The sequence below is a fragment of the Mya arenaria genome, chromosome 17 (assembly GCF_026914265.1).
Source record: "Mya arenaria isolate MELC-2E11 chromosome 17, ASM2691426v1".
Classification (NCBI taxonomy): Eukaryota; Metazoa; Mollusca; class Bivalvia; order Myida; family Myidae; genus Mya; species Mya arenaria.
The window spans coordinates 7,673,233-7,696,826 of NC_069138.1; the positions used below are offsets into that span (position 1 = coordinate 7,673,233).

General features: G+C 33.7%; 1 protein-coding gene across 1 annotated transcript; it reads left to right on the forward strand.

The window, feature by feature from the left end:
* The first annotated feature begins 239 nt into the window (after positions 1 to 239).
* On the forward strand, positions 240 to 9,526 carry LOC128224727 (uncharacterized). The gene is made up of 9 exons (XM_052934711.1): positions 240 to 270; positions 2,609 to 2,713; positions 3,382 to 3,468; positions 4,228 to 4,332; positions 5,755 to 5,825; positions 6,956 to 7,090; positions 7,936 to 8,044; positions 8,388 to 8,459; positions 9,313 to 9,526. The coding sequence occupies exons 1-9, from the start codon at positions 255 to 257 to the stop codon at positions 9,417 to 9,419; spliced, it is 807 nt and encodes a 268-aa protein (XP_052790671.1). The 5' UTR covers positions 240 to 254; the 3' UTR covers positions 9,420 to 9,526.
* Positions 9,527 to 23,594: the final 14,068 nt, after the last annotated feature.

A 23,594-nucleotide genomic window follows, 5' to 3' on the forward strand; every position in this document is an offset into this window, starting at 1 on the left:
CATAGGGACATTTGTCATAATACATTTCCTTTCTTTGTAGTAATGTTATGTTTCAATTGTTTTAATAGCATCGATGCCTCAAAAGACACGTGTCTGGCATGCATGGTCAACGACTTGGACCGATACACAAAGCCTAATTGCAAAATGGTTAAAGTTGTTGATGACAGACATCAACCAAGACTCTGTCTGTATGCAACTGAAATGATCAGCAAAGACACTGAATTGAGGTACGATTATGGTGTTGCTGATGTACCATGGAGAAAGAGAAAGGTAAGAAATAAAATGTTTTAATTTTCTCTTCTTTTTAATTAAAGTCAAAATACTGAATGCATTGTACTCAAACTCTGTTGGATGTTAAATAAAGTCTGACGGGTATTGCTTCTCACTTGGGTAAAATTTGTATTATTGATTTCCCCTATTGATACCCCAATTTGGTGTGAGCTTTATGACGTCACAAATTTTAATAATAGACCATCATACAACCTCAACCTCTAGTTTCGTTAAGTGTTGAATTATTTCTTTCATTGCTTGTTTTTATGAATTATTCCCTTTAAAACCTATAAAAACTTACGGATATACTACTATTTTGTCTTGATTGAAATGTATGTTATAATTTATTACATAGCCTATGGTGTAGATACAGACATGACTTAATCAATAATTGAATTCCTTGTAAATGAGATTGTTTTATTAGCAAGGTGCACACAATCAAAGCTATTTCATTCAAATGGACTTAACTTGAATCCAGACAACTATCGGCAACTTTATGATAGTAAGTTGAATCATAATGTTGACATCAATGTCTCTGCATTTACAAACTTGTATACCATATTTTGCAGAAAAATGATGTCAAGCCTGTGGTTTTTGAACAATTCAGTAATATCGAGATGTTCCTTGTTAATTGTTTTTGTTATTTGCATGGTTTTTCTGAATATGCAAAAGTGAGAACTACATATTCAGTGTACATGAAAAGTCTTTTAGCGTTCAAAAATATTGATTATTAAAACAATTGGTACTTACTGTTTCTAAGAAGCGTGTACATGGGATTTAATGTTTAATAAAAAAAAATCATATTGCCTTAAAAAATTTAAAGCAAACAATTCTTTTTGTATTATTAAATACAGAGAGACAATTTTTTTCTGTCGTAGTTCGAATTTACACATGACATATGATATATAAAAGCCTGGCAATGTCATGTTCTCTGACTCATTTCATGTACACTGTATTTGCATTGTTACATTATTTTATTTTCCAATTTCATCTAAAAGTTATATGACTTAATTTTCCGCCCCACCATTTGAATATTCATACTTTTGTTCTCCATTTGAACAAGATTACGGAAAGCCCTGTCCTACTTTTGCCGTAAAAATCCACAAAGTAATAAAAAAAATCTCAATAGTTTTTTTTACTTTTTCAGTATGTGTCTTGTTTTTTTGTTTGTTAGAATTTTGTGTTTAAAAGTTGTTCATCAGAACGTTTGTGGGAATCTTAAAACTGTTGAAATGAATAGTTTTTTCCATAATTAATTCATTATGTGATTGGCCTTTGTCAAGACCACACAATCATCTATTCTGCAGTTCATCATTATGTAAAATTACCTCCAGCTCATTTATCCTAAGTGTGTTAGAATTGTACCTCAGAAGGTTTGTCATAATTTAAAATTGTAAAATGATTTTATGGCACTTGATATACATGGTTGTGTGCTGAAGACAGATACTTTTATGATATCTCATAAATGATTATGAATCCCAATTGGGCTAATTAAAATCATCCGTGTGTCCTTTGTCCCTCCCAGTTGTGTCTGGACTGTTATGAAGTCATCTATGGACTGATTTTAAAATACTTTTGCAAATGTGTTATGCATACAAAGACGTCATGTTGTGTGCAAGGCCAATGTCCTTACCTCCAAGGTCAAAATTACACTATATAACCCGGACTGTATCCTCTTCATGTATAGACAGTTCTCAAAGTAATTTGCTGTTTTGCATACAAAGATGACATTCCACCTGCAGGACCCGTGTCCCTACCTCAAAGGTCACACTTATGGTTTGATTTCTATGGAATGCTGCGTTTAATGACATAGAGTATATCTGTTCATGTCCGAACTGTATCTTTCACATGTATGGAAATTTTGAAATTATTTGGCACACATGTTTAGTATACTTTAGGCATGTGTTACGTGCAAGGTTTGTGTTCTTACCTCCAGGGTCAAAGTCACACTTTGTGTTTGATCATTATAGATTGTTCAATATACATACCGTACATTGAGTATAGGTGGTCATATCCAGGCTGTAACCTTTTGATGTTTGGACAGATTTTAAAATAACTTTGCACATCTGTAAACCACATAAAGACAGCCTTTAAGACCTGTTTCCCTTTGTAAAAGATCCAGGTCACACTTGTCTATGTTTTATTACCTCACAAAGTATGCCAAAAGTTTTTAAATAATGGTGTGTTGCTGTGTGATAAATGACTGTATATAACTTTTTAAAATTTTAAAATGACCTTGCAACTCCTGAAACCCCGTCTTTGAACATAAGACAAATACTTCTCATGGCATTGTGACATGGCAGATGTGCACGTGGTATAGAATTTTGATACATTTCAGATGCTGTTAAAGATGGTCATACAGCTGCAGATACTACAGAGGTCACAGAAACATCTGAAGATGCCCTCGGTGAATCAGCAGAAGTCTTGGAACATGCTTATCATGGTAAACTTGAGTACTATTTAGTTCATACTAATTGATTTAAGCCTGATTGTGTAAAAGCTAACAGCTTATTTTAAACACACTCCAGTCGGTTTCCTTGGTCAAACTCACCAGTACTGAGTGTAAATATGAGAGGAAACTAGAACATTTTCCTCACTGGGGATCAAACCTAGCACCTCTTGGCTGCGAGGCGGACACTATAACTCTGAGCCATCCTTACATTAATTGTGTTTATGATCTGAAACAGGTACATACATGTTTCTGTTGCATCTAGACAAGCATCGACTTTAAAGTACCTCATGATGTATGCTAAAAGTTTGTAATGAATTGTGTGTGTGTGTGTGTGTGTGTGTGTTGGAGTCAAACCTCAGAAAGTTTGTTAAGCTTAATTCAGTAAAACTTATGCTTGTTCTCAATCAACAGATTTATTCAGTCTGGGTTATTTAATCACTCATTGGGTGTCACCTTGGGGGACATTGTTTCTCGGAATGACAAACACATGTTGATTTATACATCTAGATCTTGTATGTTCGTAATTTGGCGATGTAAGCATCTAGTTAGTTAATAATTGCTTGTGTTATTTTTGTACCTGAATACCAGTATATATGTGTGAAGCTTTTAGCTTTAATGAGTTTGTAACAGAATACAATCAACTCAACTGTGTGTTTCAGATGCTGTAGGGAACAGTGGGACAGTTGCCCCATCCACAGTTGCCCCATCCACAGTTGTCTCTGAATATGCTGAAGGGCCGCCTCAAGGTAAATTGAATACAAAAACCAACTTTATTTACATAGTTATTTCTCGCTGGTGACCACAATCTGTTGATGTTAATTACTTAAGACTATTTTTCTGTGATGAGGTACCTCATAAAGTAGACATAATGCTTGTAAAGATGAACATGGAATATGTGTGTGTGTGTGTGTGTGTTGCTTCCAAATGTTAGATATCTTGTCATCTATTAAAATCAGGCTTATTATACTCTTTAACATGTATTTGGACAAAGTATGCGTAAAAATATTGTTGAAATGTGTGTGTTGAAATGAAGAACCTCTGTGTGAATTGGGTCATCTTGTGTCGGAAAACTTAATTGTTAGGTCACATAAGAAATAGCCTATTTATACCGTCTTAACCATTTTTTTTACCTTTCTTAAACATGGTGAGATTGCTTCCCTTTACAAATTCTTGGACAACTCTTATACTTGTTTAACATAATTGAATTGATCATCAGATTGGCAGATGTTTAAACCATACAGATGTAATTCAATCATACTTCATTTGAAAGTTTTCAAAAGACATATTTCTATGTTTTATTACCTCACAGAATATGCCAACAGCTTTAAACTAATGGTGTGTTACTGTTTGTCAAAATTGTAGCTCTGAGTGCTTGTATGGTAACTTAAAACTAAACTTACATCTCCTGAAACCTATGTTTGTGAACATAAGACAAATACTTTACTATCTCACAGCATTGTGACATGGCAGATGTGTGTGTTGTATAGAATTTTGATACATTTCAGATGCTGTTAAAGATGGTCATACAGCTGCAGATACTACAGAGGTCACAGAAACATCTGAAGATGCCCTCGGTGAATCAGCAGAAGTCTTGGAACATGCTTATCATGGTAAACTTGAGTGCTCATTAGTTTATACTACTTTATTAAAGCCTGATTGTGTAAAGCTAACAGCTTATTTTAAACACACTCCAGTCGGTTTCCTTAGTCAAATTCAGTACTAAGACAGTGTACATATGAGTGGAAACTAGAACATTTTCTGAGCGGGAATCAAACCTAGTGCTCACCTCTTGGTTGTGAGGAGGACACTCTACCTCTGAGCCATCCTGACATTAATTGAGCTTATGACTGAAACAGGTACATTCTTTTTTTCTGTTGCACCTAGACCAGCACAGTCTTTAAAGTACCTCATGATGTATACTAAAAGTTGGTAATGAAATGTGTGTGTTGAAGTTAAACCTCAGAATGTTTTTTAAGCTTTATTTAGTAAAACTTATTCTTGTTCTTAAATTATTAGATTCATAGAGTCTGGGTTATTTTGTCACTTATTTGGTGTCACCTCGGGGACATTATTTCTCAGAACAACAAACAATTGTTGATTTATACACCCAGATATTGTATGTTTGTTATTTAGTGATCATACACTGATGTAAGCATCTAGTTAGTTTATAATTGCATGTGTTATTTTTATAACACCCCCAAAGGTGGGCATATTAAATTGCACCGTCAGTCTGTCTGTCCGTCCGTCCGTCTCCGTAACTTTCCCTTGTATGGACAGATTTTAAAATAACTTGCCACATGTGTTCCACATACCAAGACGACGTGTGGCGTGCAAGACTCGTGTCCCTACCTCAAAGGTCAAGGTCACACTTAGTGTTTATTCACGATGGAGTGCTGCATATAAGGACATAGAGTATAGGTTGTCGTGTTCGGGCTGTAACTTTCTCTTGTATGGACAGATTTTAAAATAACTTGCCACATGTGTTCCACATACCAAGACGACGTGTCGCGTGCAAGACCCGTGTCCCTACCTCAAAGGTCAAGGTCACACTTAGTGTTTATTCACAATGGAGTGCTGCATATAAGGACATAGAGTATAGGTTGTCGTGTCAGGGCTGTTACTTTCCCTTGTATGGACAGATTTTAAAATCACTTGCTACATGTGTTCCACATACGAAGACGACGTGTTGTGTGCAAGACCCGTGTCCCTACCTCTAAGGTGAAAGATACACAAGTGTTTATTCACAAGGGAATTCTGAATATAAGGACATAACAGTGTAGGTTGTCAAGTATGGGTGGTATTTTTTTATGTTCAGAGGCAATTTAAAATAACTTGCCATATGTATTTGACACGTAAAGGCAAGATCAACTTTTCATGTACTGACCTTGTTCGTAGGTCAATGTCACATTCGGGGGCATTCGTCACATACTGTGACAGCTCTTGTTTATACCTGAATACCAGTATATTTTTGTGAAGTTTTAAGCTTTAATGAGTTTGTAACAGTTTACATTCAACTTAAAATTGTGTTTCAGATGCTGTAGAAATCAGAGGGATAGTTTACCATCCACAGTTGTCTCTGAACATGCTGAAGGGCCGCCTCAAGGTAAATTGAATACGAAACCAACTTTCTTTGAGTAATTATTTGTCGCTGGTGATCACAGTCTGTTGATGTTCATAACTTAAAGACTTTTTCTGTCAAAAGGTACCTCATAAAGTAGACACAATGCTTATTAAGATATACCTCGGAATGTGTGTGTTTGTGTGTGTGTGTGTTCCTTACAAAATGTTATAAATTTTAAAATACCATCAGCTATACTGCGGTTTGATTACCTCACAAAGTATGCTAAAAGCTTCTCAAGATTTGTGTATTGCTCACTTGTTGTGTGTTCAACTTGTACCTCAGAATGTTTGTATGTAACTTAAAATTGATTTTAGGACATCTGACATATGTTGGTGTACATACAATCCTATCAGTTTTAGCATGTCTGTTTTTCAAAGAAAATATCACCATGGTGCCTGGTCAGCGGGGGAGTGAAAAATCTTCAAATAAAGTCACAACTCTTTGGGCAATCATGGCCCTCTTGTTAAAATATTAGCATATTTTCTTGGTTGAAACATTGATAATCATTTCATAATGAACAAAGGGAATGAAAACCAGGCAATATTTGAAGAGAATGATGAAGTTGATTCTGTAAAAGTGAAATGACCATGGAGAAAAAATAATGGAATTCAAGATCGAGATTAAATGTATAAGGTAACCGGAAAGGTCTTGTTTCCTTCACCGGTCAAACCTGAATGTGTCTGTTTTAAAAGCTTGTCAGAAAGACATACATCATTACATGTATCCCTGATACAGAATGAACCCACAACTGTTTGAGTGAGATACCTGCACATAGACTAGATAATTAACCTTGCTCTCAAGGAATCTTGTTTTGTCATTTCATTTTATTGATTAAGGATGTGTTCAGTACACATATTATGAATAATGTTAGTTTCTTTCATGTACTACTGTAAACAATAAAAACATTGGTGACTGCTTCGCCAATGGAAAGGGCTACAACAGACACCTTTCCATAGAGTTGTGAAACACTTCTACATCAGCTATAGGTGACTTGTGCTAAACTTTACCTATCCGGTATATAAAACAATGTTATGTACCGTAAGCATACTTAGTAATCTTAAGCAATTGTTTGCAGGACATGTTTTTCTATTTTTGTACATGTTTTTTTGCAGCAATGTTCAAGATTTGACCCAGGAGCAGCTACAGTATTATGGTTGATCAGAGTGAGAGGCATCTGCGGAAAATATTTGGAGGATATATTCTCTGCGAGAGACATATTGCATTCAAGCAGGAAGGAAGAAGCAAAAGTAAGGCATTTATGAGCTCAAACAATTTCAGGAATAAATGCACTGTACTTTTATGGGTAATGTATGAACTTTAGTTCCACACCAAATATTTGTTTATTTGTTCGATTGTGACCAAGAAAAGTTGAAGCAAGGAGCGGGAGCAACAAAATTCATATTTCCCATTTCTTTCACAACCAGGAGTTGACAAAGCTGATTTATTTTAATTGTATAATGCCATAAATACATTCTTGAATTTTCCCTCCTAAATACAAGTTAAAATAAAGAACAAACAACACAAAAAGTATGCACATTATTATTCCTTGTATTTTAATATCTTTTACACCCAAACACCAGTAGAGTAAAATAACTTTTTGCATTAAAACCTTATCTTTTGAATGAGGAAACCAGAATTCTTATACTTCTGCTTGGCAATACAATTTTAAACAAGCCCTGCTGTATAAAACCCAGGATCTAAGCCAGCCCGGAACGTATTTTACGAGTGCGGCGCTTGTAGGCTTGTGCTAATTTCAACCACAAGTGAACAATATGCTTGGTCCGAAATGGTCAGCAAACAGTACCATTAACCCTACAGAATTATCAGGAGCTCTGCACTTGTAATTTAACTTTTTATGGTATTCTGCATCATAATGTTGTTTGGAAATATGGTTTTCATTATTCAACAATATTTATATATAGAGAGAGATTTCCAAAATTACTAGAAAACTGGCGCCAGTTTTTTAGAATGACTATTTAATGCTATTACAGTTTGTTTGCCCATGACTTCAACCCAACCCTCTATAACACAGGTATATAATATAGACTGAACCGAGAATGTTGCAGTTTGAAACACTTTCAATGCATTTCAGATGCTGTTAAGACGATTATACAGTTGCAGAAACAACAGAGATCTCAGAACCATCTCAAGATGCTCTTGGTGCATCAACAGAAGATCAGAAGTGGACCATGCTTATCTTGGTAAACTGCAGGCTTAATTGAGCATTTTATCTGTAAATAGGTACATACTTTTTCCTGTTGCACCTAGACATGCATTGACTTTAGTACCTCATGATGTATGCTAAAAGTGTGTAATGAATTGTGTGTGTTGAAGTTTAACCGCAGATGTTTGTTCACCTTGATTTATTGTTGCCCAAAATGACAACACTTCTTGATTAATACATTTAGATCTAATAATTTTTGTAATATTTATAATTTATGTATCCAGTAAGTTAATAATTGCATGTGTTAATTTTGTACCTGAATACCAGTAAGCTTTCATAATATTGTAGCAGTTAACATTCAACTTAACTGTGTGTTTCAGATGCTACAGGGAACAATGGTACAGTTGCCCCATCCACTGTCATCTCTGAACATGCTGAAGGGCTGCCTGAAGGTAAATTCATGTTTGTATGTTGCTTGCAGATGTAGACTTATCTTGTTTCTCATTAAAAGTGTTCGCTTAAAAATAAGAGTTTTATTTATGATCCAATAGCTTTGCAGCAATGTTGCTGTCTGTTATATAGACAAAGTATGTTTCCAGTTACTGATGAAATGTGGGTGTTGAAATGAAGCACCTCAGTGTGCACTGGGTCATCTTTTGTCGAAAAACTAACTTGTTAGGTCACTTAAAAAAGCCCTGTTATACTCAAGAGACCATTTTGGCACTGTCTTGATAAATCTGGTCATAATGTTTTCCTTGACAAAATCTTGGACAAATTTGATACTTGTTTTCCATAATTGTATTAATCCTGAGATTGACCATTGTTTAGACAACACAGCTCAAATGCAATCATATTTGTTTTAAAGGCTTTCTAAAGACAAGACTCTATGAGTTTTTTTACCTCCTAAAGTATGCAAAAAGCTTTCTAAAATTGGTGTGTTGCTGATTGTTAAAATTTTACCTCTGAATGCTTGTATACAACTTAAAGTTGTGTACATGAGGCAAATACTTTATATCTCACAAATGATGTTGCAATCATGAAATGTTATACATTTTTGCCGATTTTGTGATTTTTTAATCCACTTGTGGAATGGTGAGACCAACATTCACATGATCATTTAGGGTTTCAAGCTCTAGTTCCAATTTCCTCAAACCAGTTTGCACATATCTTCGAACTCTTCTGTTGCTCATAACATTGGTAGTTATATATATGATTTAAAGTGTAACGATATTCCTGGCTTGGTGATTTATTCATGTTATTTAACCTTTATCTTTTGTCCAGCTTAAATCCTCTCTTGCATTTCAGCCAGGAACTTTCAGCGTTTAACAGAGGAGCAAGGCCAACTCCTAAGAAAATGTCTAAGTGTTCAACATTACTATGAGACGGGAACTGAAGATGATAGACTGTATTAATTCAATCAAAAGCCACAAGTGTTTGAATTCTCTGAAGTGGAATTAAATAAAAAACACATTACACAGTTGGATAACGACAGATTGCACACTGAAACAATAATAAGTGTTCAAAGTGCTAGTACATCTTGTACATATAGTGTCAAGGTGTCCAAGCATGTCTCTGTAAGCCAATGGTTCACTGCATATGAGGTTAATTTATATCTTACAGTAGATTGCAGCAAAAGGCCAGAGGAAAATATGTTTTGATACTCATCCGTATTTTGAAGAAGAAAAATGGGGCTGAATGGCATGTTTATTTTTTTTTATTTGACGGGCGGGCTGGGATGAGAATCTAAAATATTTTTTCTCTGGCTTAAGGCTTTATTCTTAGTATGTATCTATTATGTCATCATGATGAAGTCATCGTTACTATTCTACATTGTTAAAAATTAGATTCAATCATTTTTAGATTTCCGGAGGTTTTGAAGAGCATATTTTTAACAGCCAATGGGATCATAAGCACATTTCGAGTGTTACATGATCCAGCCTTTTTATCAAAAGTTGCTCGGAGTTCATTTTTGCGTGTCAGAGTAAAAGGCCTTGGAAACTTCAAAATGGCTGAAAAGGCTTGTCCAAACACTTTATTTTCGCTTGCACTGTTTATCATCTAGGTTAATAAATATAATTTCAGTTGATTTGCAGAAAGTTTACCAGGATAAGAATTTGTCGATTGTTTCTATACAATAATAATTTCAATAAATTAACTTTATTTTCAAACAGTTTTGACACAATGACCACAATGAATTTATATTTTGTCACAACTAAAACTGGTACCAAGGTCTACTGCATTGTAAATGAAAAATAGAAGATATGTGTTGACATACGCCCGAACAACAATTTAACAAAATGGGTATGTCATGTACAACACTGATACAATGTTCTCAGTAGTACAGACATTATGTCATAATAATTTTTGTCACAAATAGATTTTTAGAGTTGCCGATTGTTTTATTCAAACAGTAATTTCTCATTTGAATTTTATGGAGAAGTGTATTTTATACACATTCACAGTTAATGTGTAATTTCATGGTGTCAGTCATTGGTTTGCAGTTCATGTTACTTTGTAGTTTCTCACTTGTATTTTGTGACATATTCTTGACATGTAAAGATGGCAAATGTATGTGATGAATGTGAGAGATTAACATTGTTCATTGCACAATGTATTCACATATGTGCTTGTTAACCTCGTTCACTATTTTATTTCCCTCTGCATGTAACCAAAAATGACTTGTATATAAAATGTCCATGATTTATTTAAAATTCCATAATCATGGCAACTCGACTCAGTCTCTGCAATATTCAAGTGTAGATCAAGGGGCAATCCCCTGGCATTATTAATTATTAAAATATTTAATTTTACTCGTTTTAATCTTCGAAAAAAGGTGAGGGCTCGCTCCACGGCGCTTCTTGTCTGTTTGTTTTTAGATTATTTTTGCTCTGAAGCAAAATGATGACCCCCAATTCTTTTGCTTATATTTTTTAATGAAATGTATAAAATACATGTACTTAAACGTGAAATAAATTTGCCTTAAAAGGATGCTTTGTTTTACACTGATGGTGAACAAAAAGTTCCTTCACGGAGTTCCACCTACAGAATGGAATGTATACAATGTATTGAGCGATCTATATAATGGACTTGAGGAACAAAATACTACGTCATTATCTTGATGAAACCCTGAAGTGGCTTTAAGGGGGACAGGGAACCCGCTGCTGGGAATTGGCTCTTTGTGCTCTAAATGGTAGCCAAAAAGTTATACTATAAGCCAGTGGCCAACACAGTTCGGGTAACCGTTTAATATTGTGGTCAGTTTGAAACCAAAATAAATTAAATTCATACGTTTTTATGAAGTATATTTTTACTCTAGCACCGCGTATTAGCAGCCAACCTACAAGTCCGAGTTTCCGAATGACAAATATGTCAAATTCTCTTACTCAGTTATTTCCCTTGACAATTATATCAGATTTCTTTTGCATCATCGCTTTTAGATTTGACAGCCAACAAATTATACGCAATGTGAATAATAAGATGAAAATAAGCTCCATGGTTACACATAGGTATAAATAAAGGAAGAAACATAAACTTAGGCAAAACTATGCAGGTATCATTTTTAGTTTTAATTATATTTTCGTCGGCTGGGTTTGGTTAGAATAAGGCAAAGGCCGATTAAGGGTTAAGTACAAAGCTCGTCTTTTTTGTTAATTGTGATTAAGTTGATGAAAGAAACACCACTGGAACACGTGTTACATGTCTATCCGGTCTCCGGACAGGTGAACAGTTGGTTAAATCGAAGTCTCGATGTCAAAGTAGTCTGATAGTCCGCCGATTCAAAAGAGAAAACGAGTTTAGACTCCTGGCGTCTATCATGTACCATTCCAAATGACATTAATGGTGCCGCTTGTTTTTACAATTTGGTTACGAGGTTGTGCGTACGCAAACTAATTAAACCCCAGTAAAATTACATTTTGCTGACGTTCCAAAGTTTTAACCCAACAATCCTTGATAAACACCCCTAGTTTTATACATGATATATGTTGTGTGTCGTTTGTGCATGTTTGTGTTGTTTTTCTGTGTTTCTGGCTTTAACCCTATGTCATTATGTTTAAACTTTCGACTACTGAACTTGTATCTGTACTTTCAAGTCAGTATTAATATACATTAATGTAGAAATGTTTGCTATGCACCTTTTAAGTCTCAAAATGCGTTTGATATAAGAGCAATAATCAACGATATCACGGCATTGTTCCCAGGTTTGAAGTATTAGTTTAGTTTATTTACTTATTTTTTTTGCAACGATTGTGAAACAAAGTTGTTGCGATTAATCACTCAAGATGTTACGCGATAGTGTGGTGTTGTGTTGTGCGGAAAACCTGAGTGCCATGAGAAATACCACTAGTCCAGCTTGGTGACCACAAACTAAACCAACATGCGCCCAGGCTGGGAACCAAACCCGGGAGTGCGTTAACCGAACAACCTTAAAGGCCTAGTTTAAGCCTTTTATAAGTGCCCCCCCCCACAAGTACCCAACCTCTGTTAATTGATCTTAATCTTAATGCCTAATTGGCTTATCAGATCTCCAATCTGAGTATCCTGTTGCGCAGTTTTCATTGTTTTATTATAAAAATTGACCCTAAATAGCCCTGAGCCAATAAACCAATGCACATGATATTGGCCCCTACTGTAAAACCAGTGTAATAAGCAGGAGATGCACAGCAGGGGATTATCATGCCAAACATTCCTTAAACTAGGCCTTTAAGAGCTAAAGAAAGCGGATTCTGACTGGCGCGGTAACACCGCCTCATACGACAGTAACTGGAACAAATCATACACCATGATTAAATTTTAACAAGTTTCCGTGGCAGGAAACTTTAGTCTGTTTAAATTTCATGGTGTGCGCTCTACCCACCCTCCGGGGCAAAACACGGATAGGTGCAAATATTTTTAGAGTCATCAAACAATTCTGAAAATAATGAAGCGGGAAGAAAAAAGCCGTGTACAATAATGTGTCAAATGCAGCATACTTCTTGTTCAAAGTCGTTAATGCCACACACAAAGTACACGAACGCAAAATGTTATGGTTAGATGACACGAAGAAAAATCTGTATGATAAAGAATGGGCGGAGCTTACAAATGCTAAATAAATAATACTAATAAGAAGAAGAAGAAGAAGAAGAAGAAGAAGAAGAAGAAGAAGAAGAAGAAGAAGAAGAAAACAAAAGGCCCAAGTGGGATAGATTGGAGTTTGCTCTGGAGGAAGAACATTTGAGGTAAAATCCTCCTAGGGGTTAAAACTTCATGATGAGTGCTAGTAAACTCGAAAATTAATGTATAATTTAACACAACGATATTTTACCTCGGTGAGTAAACACGTATTCACTGATCATCAACGTTATGAGTTAAAACAAGTATTCACTAATCATCAACATTATGAGGCAGTTGTGTGTAATATGCAAACGAGGAGATGACAGACACATGTCATACCATATATGGAGATGCCTCTAAATGATGTTGAAAAGTTGAAGAACAAACTATTGATGTTATTTGAATTCTCGACAGCAATTTACAATATATGCCCCATTTACGATATTAATTTGAAAGATGGTTGCTCTATCTTCAACAGAAAGGTGGCAGTAGAAGTATTAAAAAAAAAACAATAACATAGACAATAATCTTTGCGACATCCATGCGTCGGTGGTGGGAGAAGTATTGCAAATTATAGAACAATTACATTCTTTACGACATACATGCGTCGGTTGTCGCAGAAGTATTGTGAAACATTAAATATAACTTTTGCGACATACATGCGTCCGTAGTGGGAGAATTATTGAAAAACATACAATATACCCTTTGTGACATACAAGCGTCGATGGTGGCAGATGTATTGGAAAACATAGTATATTACTGATTCGACATACATGCATCGGTGGGTAGAGAAGTATTATAAAACTTAAAATATAACCTTTGCGACATACATGCGTCCGTAGTGGGAGAATTATTGAAAAACATACAATATACCCTTTGTGACATACAAGCGTCGATGGTGGCAGATGTATTGGAAAACATAGTATATTACTGATTCGACATACATGCATCGGTGGGTAGAGAAGTATTATAAAACTTAAAATATAACCTTTGCGACATAAATGCGTCTGTAGCGGTGGAAATAATGAAAAAAATAGCATATAATATTTCCTACTCACATGGGTCGGTGGAAAGAGAAATATAAAAAAAATACACAGACTATGCTTATTAGGAACCGTTCAAAATTAGAGAAAGAAATGAAATCAGCTATAAGCTTTCAACCCAAGAGTGATACATATTTTAAGTACTCTTATTCAACTTTGAAAAAATGCAGTGTATTGTCGTATACTTATACAAACATTCTGATGTTTATATGTACACAATACAAACACAAATTCGACTTTATTCTGTTTTTGAACATTAAGATTCGCTTGCATTTCTTCAGGTAAAAAAGCATGTAAGTACAAAATCGTTGTTCAATTCAAAGTATAAAACTTCCTTTAGATCGTCAATAATATTACAATAACAACGGCGGTATGCAATGGCCTTTACGTTCACCTAACTGCATCTATTTAATGTTTGTGCTTTTAGTTAGATAAACAAAACGACGGACGAACAGACTGACAGTGTTTCATCCTTGAGGATGCCGCCATGATGTCTTCAAATACGCATGCGCACAATTACATTTCGGAACACATTTGATAGCGTTACTACGGAATTTGCCGAAGATACGTTACGGAATGAACCGATTGAAAGTGTTATATCTACGGGAGATTCCCCAAATGGGCTCATTTAATTATGTTCTCAAAAGCATTGTAACCACATAATGAATGAATGGTTCAAATTAGACAGATGTTTATGTGCTTAGGCCCCTTCATTTAAATAAGCTCCTAAACACTGTTAAGTCAAATAAATATACCCTTGTATCGTTTAAGCGGACAGACAGACGGCGAACGGAAGGGCGGACAACCACTAAGTGAAAATGACGGACAACAGTGTATTTAACAATTATGGGGAATAATGCCTTAATGTCACTATCAACTGTGCAGCAGACGTTGTTTTGCATGTTTTGTGTGCATAAACACTAAAGAACGATTTCACGAAGAATAATGAAAGTAAACGTGATTGACATGAATTATAATCATTTTTTGTTGCACTGTTTGTCAATGTGTGTCCGGACAAGTTCAGCCTAGCAAAAACTTTTGATATAGCAACTATTAAAGGACGCACTGAGCTGAAAAAAAGCTCAAAATGATAACGATTTAAAAACAAATAATACGATAACTAATACTGTCTGTGACAGTTGTTTGTTTAATCGTTATTTAGACTTAAGTGTAGTTTTTTGTTTGACAATTTGAGTGTCCTATATCCAGCAGCGGACTTATATGTCATCATTTATGCAAATAGTGATTATACTTTTACAAACGCAACTGCACTTTGAAACCCAGGTGTGTCGCAACGAAATCAATTTGGTTTTCAATTAAATAGCCAATATAAGCAGGAATTAAAGCTTTCATCTCCGTTTGTACAATATAATAGCTATAAATATACGAGAAGTACAACATTTTCATTTTGTTTTATTTCATACTACATTAAATCTATCATAACTTTATTGATTACCTCAATCTAATTTAGCAACACATATTCTCCTTAGATAGTTAATAAAGTTATCAATAAAGAAGTAAGACATGTTTGTGTTTATGAACAATGCTGTTCGTAAATACTTTTTGTTTTATCTTTTTATGCAGTGCAAAAACACGTCTTAATACAAAGTTTATTCTTATCTCAATTATAAAACACACATGTTATAACAATTCCACGGTACACATTTTTTATTAAATACACACAGACAAAAGTTAGTACTTAGTGTTATTCCCAAAATAAATTATTATCATATCGCAAGTGGTGAGTATCATCATCTAACCTTAACGTTTGTATCATGATCTATGTTTTTCAACTACACAAATAAATGGTCATCAGAAATAGAGAAGTTGTTTGAGCTAATGACAGCCAGTATCACAAGAACATTTATATTTCATTGTTCTTGCTAGTTCAAATGTTCGTGTGATTCACTTTGATTTCAAACGTGACTGCTGTTTTAATTAAGCTCCATGGTTTTCTTTGAGGATAATTGGGTCAAATACTTTGAAATTATCCTTAGGTCTCCTCCTCCTGTTTTGTCGACTAATCCCTATACGAATAGCAGTTTAAAGGGTCTCTTCAGCATAACCTAAATAAACAGGTAGGTCGTGCCTTCAGAGAATGAACAGACCAGCGGCAACTTCTCATATTGAAAACGTTTCTCAATCTAAATTATGAAACATATCATGTATGTAAAAAGAATGCTGGTATTTTGCAATTGTGATCAATTTATACCTTTTAAATTTAAAGAACCTAATAAATGCTGGCGAACGGACAGATAAACAGGATGGTTTATTTATATAAAATAATACAATAAATATATTCTGTGCATTACTAAACCAGAAAATGAAAAGAGCTTTTAAAAAGTATTGCTAAGAAGCAAATTACCATTTAAATAATAATCGCACTTGTACAGATTAACCATAGTATATAATGAAAATGTTTTAAGTCTATAATTCTACCTAATTGTTGATAGTTTTATTGAAAGTCACATATGTATAAACCTTACTAAGCCATCCTTGTTTTGCTGAAGTATGCAATCTGTATGCAGGTTATGATCAAATGTAGCTAAGCAATTCCTCATTCGATACACATTCAGGTTTATAGGCAAAGCACTTTGAACAGTACATCAAAATATGTTTGTGAAAACCCTCTAACTCAGCAGTGCCTTTAAAATGTCACGTACAAATATGAATTGGACCATTTTAGTCGTTTTACACACAACAAATGACAAACTGATATACGTAAAATAATCTGTATTGAGTTCAATAACTCTCGGTTATCTCACCAAAACAAGTAATTGCGTCGGTTTCTTTTGTTAGAAAGATGACATGAACGAAATGATGCAACAAATATTGTGTATATTCGTGTTTAGCCCATATGATCAATTTAAAAGTATACTGTTTCGTAACAAGTTCAGATTGGACGCTTCTTTGCTCAGATGTTTCCCGTCCATCAATGCAGATTAAAGGTTCATTAGAGCTGCAAATGCTGCAGCCATCGCTCGTTACGATCATTGCATCCGTCATCATGCTATGTAGAGTTTTGTAAAGATGATTAACAGTTACCATTAAGGACAAGCATACAAACATCAGTACAAAAGTGAGTTTCCTTCCCGGGTTCCATTTAAGCCATATTGCATGCATACCAGTACTGGTTCAAAATGTCTATAAACAAACGTCTAAGGATAATTTTCTCCTTCTCAGGATAAGCTGAAACGTAAACATATAATTTGATACATGCACATGCAATAATATGCACATATATAAGTGATATGTAGTACATAAACTAAGTTGATTAACGCATAAACATATGAATCAATGACGATCGTCCCTTACCAATAATCTACAAGTATTTGAATAATATATTAACTTTGATAAAGTATCACAATATAATTACCTTGGTGTGTATGTTGGCTTAATGTGTCTCCACATGCCGAATGTGGATGACGCATTTCTTTAATTTATATTTTCTCTATTAAAATAATAGAAAGATAAACATGTCACTATTCGACAAAATGGCATGTATAAATGCATTATGTTTGAAGTGTCATAACACAAATTAACAAAGATGTACTTTCTTACTCATTGTGGCAGTAATTCCTGAAAGTCTGTCTTTGATGAGCTCGTTCACATATTTTAGTTTTCATGAACAGTTATTCCAGACTGGCATTTAAAGCTTCTACCTCCATTGCGTATATTGAGATCTGTTCGACAAATATAAATTGTATGTTAGTCTTATTCTCGATGAAGGACTCGATCAAAATGTGCTGATTGACTTGACGGGCATTACGTCCTTAACCTGCACAAGTACAGCATAAATTGTCAATCCAATTGGCAATTAAATGTCTATCGTAGATAACTTATGTCGTCTAAGTGTCAATAACGTGTCTAATTACACCAAATGCATGACATCATATTATCTTTTCTCATGAATGAAACTAATCGTTGTCAATTTCTACCATTGAATAGGACTCCAAAACAAATTGGCTTTCTCCTCATTCCTGCACTTATATACCAGATAACTTACAAAGTTAACAAAACTGTGGCATTTTTGTCAACCGTATGAATGATTACTGTGTAAACCAATATCTCACCAACAAATGGGAATCTGAAAGCGGTGACTACTAAAGCACTCCTGAGCAAATACCAACACTATACGTCTGGTGTTGTTGTATTTTTTCACTCGCGAATGATAGAAACTCTGAATTGTAGTCCTTGCTTTATGTTTTCAATCATCAAATCCTGTCTCAAGAAAACAATATTTATTTGACAAACAATAGTCATCTTCGCCTAAGACATTAACATTGGAATATGATGTATGATAATTGCTAGCCGGATCTTCTTCATCGCTGCCCCTGTCGATCTCCACTTCATTTCGGTATCCTGAATGTCACATCTTAACAATTCTTCTGATCAGATAGAATGAAACAAGCATGGGGAAACACGTTTAAGGTATCTCAAATTATAATAGGTATTAATAAGGATAAAACGTCTAAATGCTTTACCAGTGGCAATGGCAAGTTTGGGTAAAGAAATATTAAAATTGGGATTTCTTATGTTCAGATATCTACAATGTCACAGTTAATCAGTAAATGTTTAAGAAGCAGTCTGTCCGACTTACACAATATAAATGACAAATGCTCTTTGACGCTTTTCATTTTCTGTAATCAAATAGGAATTAAATAAGTCAACGGTAATGTAATCGTCCAGATGATACATTTTTAACCATAATCATACGATCAATTATAATGAGGTTGAACTGTCCCCTAATTTTGGCCTAGTCGAAACCTCGGCACTCATGTTGAGTGGAATAAACGGGTGGATAAGTTCAAAATACAATAAGCATTATAACCTGTACTAAAAGAATCATTACATAAAAAAGGAAAATAGCAAATACTTATCTCTATTTGTTTTTATAATAACCGAGTGTTGTATATCCGAAGTTGAGAGATAATGTACAATGGTCAAGACAAATTGAATCCTACGACAGCTATTCTAACGCCACTTCTAAATATCGGCTTTCCTACACCCTTTTCCAACAATGTGATATCATTGAATTGATAAACTTTAAACAAAGAAAATATCAATCGTCACTGTTTTAACCATGAACATTTAAAAAAGTAAACATTACCATTTCTCCAATCTTTGAATTCGCTTTCAAGAGATATTTGGGATTTGGATAAAAGTGACCACGCCTGGCTAGCACTTTGCCTAAGAAACCTGAATTGCTAGTATGTTCGTAAACAGGTTTATTACCTTAGAAATAAATAATACTTGCATGTTCATCAATAACGATTTTACACATGACAAATGAACTCTATCAAAATCTGATTTTGCTTAAAGCTGCATTCTCACAGAGATAAATATCTGCAAGCCAATAATATATTATTGCTGACAAAACATATTATTGCTGACAATATATCAGATCCTAGTTTTGTGCATTTTTAAGATAAACAAAGTATATAAGTGATAGTGACATCTGAATTGAGAATGCGAAATGAATTAAACATGTGTGCGTTTAATATAAAATACAGTTTTCAGAACTTCAGACAAAACGCACGTGTGGTAAACGTCTGAAAAAAAAACTTGAATAAATGAATACCAGGATAATCGTATTTTGATATTAGTGAGTACTCAGTAAAGTTCTAGATATAGGTTTTATTTAGTGTATAGTTCACTTCAATTACTACCGAAACATACCCAAATTAATAACATTGATATATGATATATAACAAATGATAATGAAAATATTAACAAAACAATAGAAAACTGTTAATAATCAACATTACACGTTGCTTAAATAAACAGACTTTATTCTTGCCTTCTTACATTCATGAATTTGTAGTTATTAATATCGTTTAACGATCAATTTGATCAATTTTCTTTTGAGTCTTGATAATTAAACACGTTATATTAGTTTCTATACTATATATACAAATACTAGTTGATGCATCCATCATTTAGGTGTTGATTCATATTGTCTTTCTATTCGGTTGTAAAATGTCAAGATGTTCTTTTTTACATACTGCTTATGTAACGAATGCACAACATAAAGTTCTACACTTTAGGCCACACCAGATTGATGATTCATTTGTCGGAATTCATGCACCTATTTGTCCAGAAAATACGAACAATATCCATTTCATTTTTGCGACAGTCTCTTTTTTTAGCATAATCTTGAATATCAATTGTAAATCCAAATAAGAATAATGGTTTTGTTGTAAGGAAATCAATTATGTTGCTTTAAAAACGGCAAAAACACCATTATATGTCTTTGAAAATTTTGGGAATAGAGTTATTTAAAATGTACGCCGGTGTACTAGATAGTAATGATACCATTTAACTGAAAGAAAGACCAAGGCTTTAATTGTTAAGCATGTTTATAAATATCTATTGACATCTATAACCCGTTTCTGTGTTTAAACCCGAAAACGACAAAAAAGTTTTTCTGTATATTTTGTATTGCGCTTCCCACTACTATTATGTCCGGCAAAGTCAGAACAAAATATAATTTGGTGTAGCCTTCAATGCAATGATTATATGTGTACATGCAATTTCATATAACAAACAACAACAATTTAAACAAAACACATTCATATTTACAAATCATCCAAAACGAAACGATACTACTTTTATATAATGGTGTGTTATATTTTTCCAAATTTCTGATAATGGTTATCGTCAAATACTATAAAAATGCAAATTGACAGCAAAACAAAAGGCAGGAGTGTGTTTTACCTAATTTAAATGACTATGCACCAATTTTATGGGGTATAAATATAAGTATTGTAATCCTAAACTTGAGTGTGTGTATAGGAACCATCTACTGTATCGTTTCACTTTTAGTAGGTTAATATACATCATTTTTCTTTTACAAAAAAAAACATGTAAAATGTCTTTAATATGTATGATTTAAAACTACACTCTGGCTATACAATCGGCATATCTTTTAGTAATCTTTACAAGTTATTATTGCAAAAAGCAATACAAAGGACAAACTACGGACATGCATTATGTGATGCAAAAGAGGAAAATCTGTTTTAGGTACTACTTGCTAAAAAAGTAATTTTATGTTTAAGTTTTAAAGACCGATTTGAAATGTTGGCAAAGCTTTTAAACAAACAGGGATAAACCACTGAAGTATTTGTAATAAGTTATAAAAATGACTGTATTTGAAATGTTAAACAATGTTATTTTAAACATTTTCTAGGTACATATCACATTCAAAGCTCGGTATTTATGAATACTTTTGTTAAGGGTTTAGAGGTATTTTTCTTTCATATCGCCAGTACGTAACGATGTTAAATAACTGTTACAAACGTTGGTGGGCATAAAATATATTAGCAAATAATCATCAATTAAAATACACGTTTCAAGAACACAGCAATACGAAATCATAATATCAAATATATACAATAGAACAATCGAATAAGGCGCATTCCATAGTGAACACCCATCGTACATGCAATAAACGAAATACAAATAGGTTAACACATACAAAAACACAAAAAAAAGGAATATGTTTTTCACATAAATATTAAACATTCAAATTACGGGCAAAGTAAGTGTTATTTTATTGTATACATAGTTCTACAATTTTAAGTAATGTAAGCGATTATTGCAACTTGATCATTTTTCCTGTTAAATAATAGTATATATGTAAAACCGGGAACATTAGTACTGAATCATAAGCTTTATGTAGGTAAATTACCTGTTATATGTTTTCAAGTTATAATAAGATGCATTATTGTCTTTAAATAAATTCACACTTAACGATTTTACCATGCTTGTATACATACCATTGTGAGTTTCAACTAAATGTGTTCAAAGTGTCAATTTGGTTGTGCATGTCAGGACGCAAATATCGCTTAGAGCTAAATTGGTTAATAATTAAAAACAATGGTAATTATTTTGTTTCAAAAACAAATAAATATTTAAATAAATTTCTTTTCCACATTCGAGTTCTATTATAATATTTATGCAAAAAGCTACAGAAACAAGCTCAGTAGCAAAACGTTTAAACATAAACCCAGTTTAGTTGCACTGGGCAAACGCCAAAGACATAGAACACAAAATCACAGACAAGAAACATAGAAGAACAGCACAAAACTCCACAAACAGCACAGTGCATACATACTATATATATATATAAAACATAGGTACGTTTATCAAGAATTGTTAGGTAGCGCCTTGAAACGGTCAGTAAAATGTCAATTTACTGGGGGTTTAAACCAGTTTATGTGCACAAACCTCACTCTTATCCCAACAATTCTTAATAAAGATAAAACGCAAAAGGTAAATCTTATCAAAGTATGCATTAACTTGAGGAATTTTATCGATAAAATAACGATGCAGTCATTGTTAGAAACTATATATATCCCACACAGTCTGCCTTATAAAATAAAAGGTTTAAAACTGTGTGATCATAGAGTTTCATAATAAAAAGCATCATTGTACTAGAACTGGGAACAAATAAAGAAAACATTATTAAAAATAAAAGCGACATGTATTCGCTAATCTTTCCTTCCAAATTATTTGAAAATGTAAAATAATTGAAGAAATTGAAGTCACATGCCAAATCACTCCGAGTCAGCCAAAAACGTGTTCGCAAAAGAAGGTTTTAAAGATAACATGAATTAGCAATATCGTGATAAAAAATCAAAGCACTGAAATGTTAGTTAAAAAAGGATGCTATATTTAACCCTATATTTGTATAAGTCATTGTGACTGCAATTATTTGAAAACCAAATATTTACCAACACAAGTCACATGCCGTCAAAGATAGAAATAAAAATAAAAGTACACAAATTATTTAAATATATGATAAAAATACACATAACAATTTAACCAAACGCGGGTCTAGATTAAAACAAACCGTTACAAAGATTAGCTTTTCTAGTTTTCTTTATTAATGCATAACTATTACCTAGTAAATAATCTTAAAATGAAATTATGTTGTAATAAATAGCGGTCTATTTTATTTGAAGTCCATTAAATACCTCAATAAGAATAAAACTGAAATTATCATCAAATAACATTTTAAACGTCCCTTAATAGCTAGTATGCGGTCTCCATTTCTAACTCATACTTTCCCGAAGCGCATTTTAACGTCGGGTGAGCTTTCCTACGAACAAAAGTAATACGGCTTTCTCAACGCTGATATGCTTGGGGTAATTCTAGTACAATATTTTTGTATGGCTCATCTTTTGCACATCAATGCACGATTCCGATGATTTGGAAATGTTCGTTCTCTTGAAATCGAACACCGTTTCCGTCTTGGTTGTTCAAATCAATCAATTTGTCCCTTTTAACTCTGCAATTTACTTTGCAATAAGTACCGTATTGCTGATTATTTTGGGATCAACTTTCAGCAAAAATGTCACCTGGATGCGAAAACTCTCTTGATTCTCCGTCAATTTCTAAAACATCAAGTTTGTTGCAGTCTGGAAGGTCGATAGGGTGACTGAATACCCC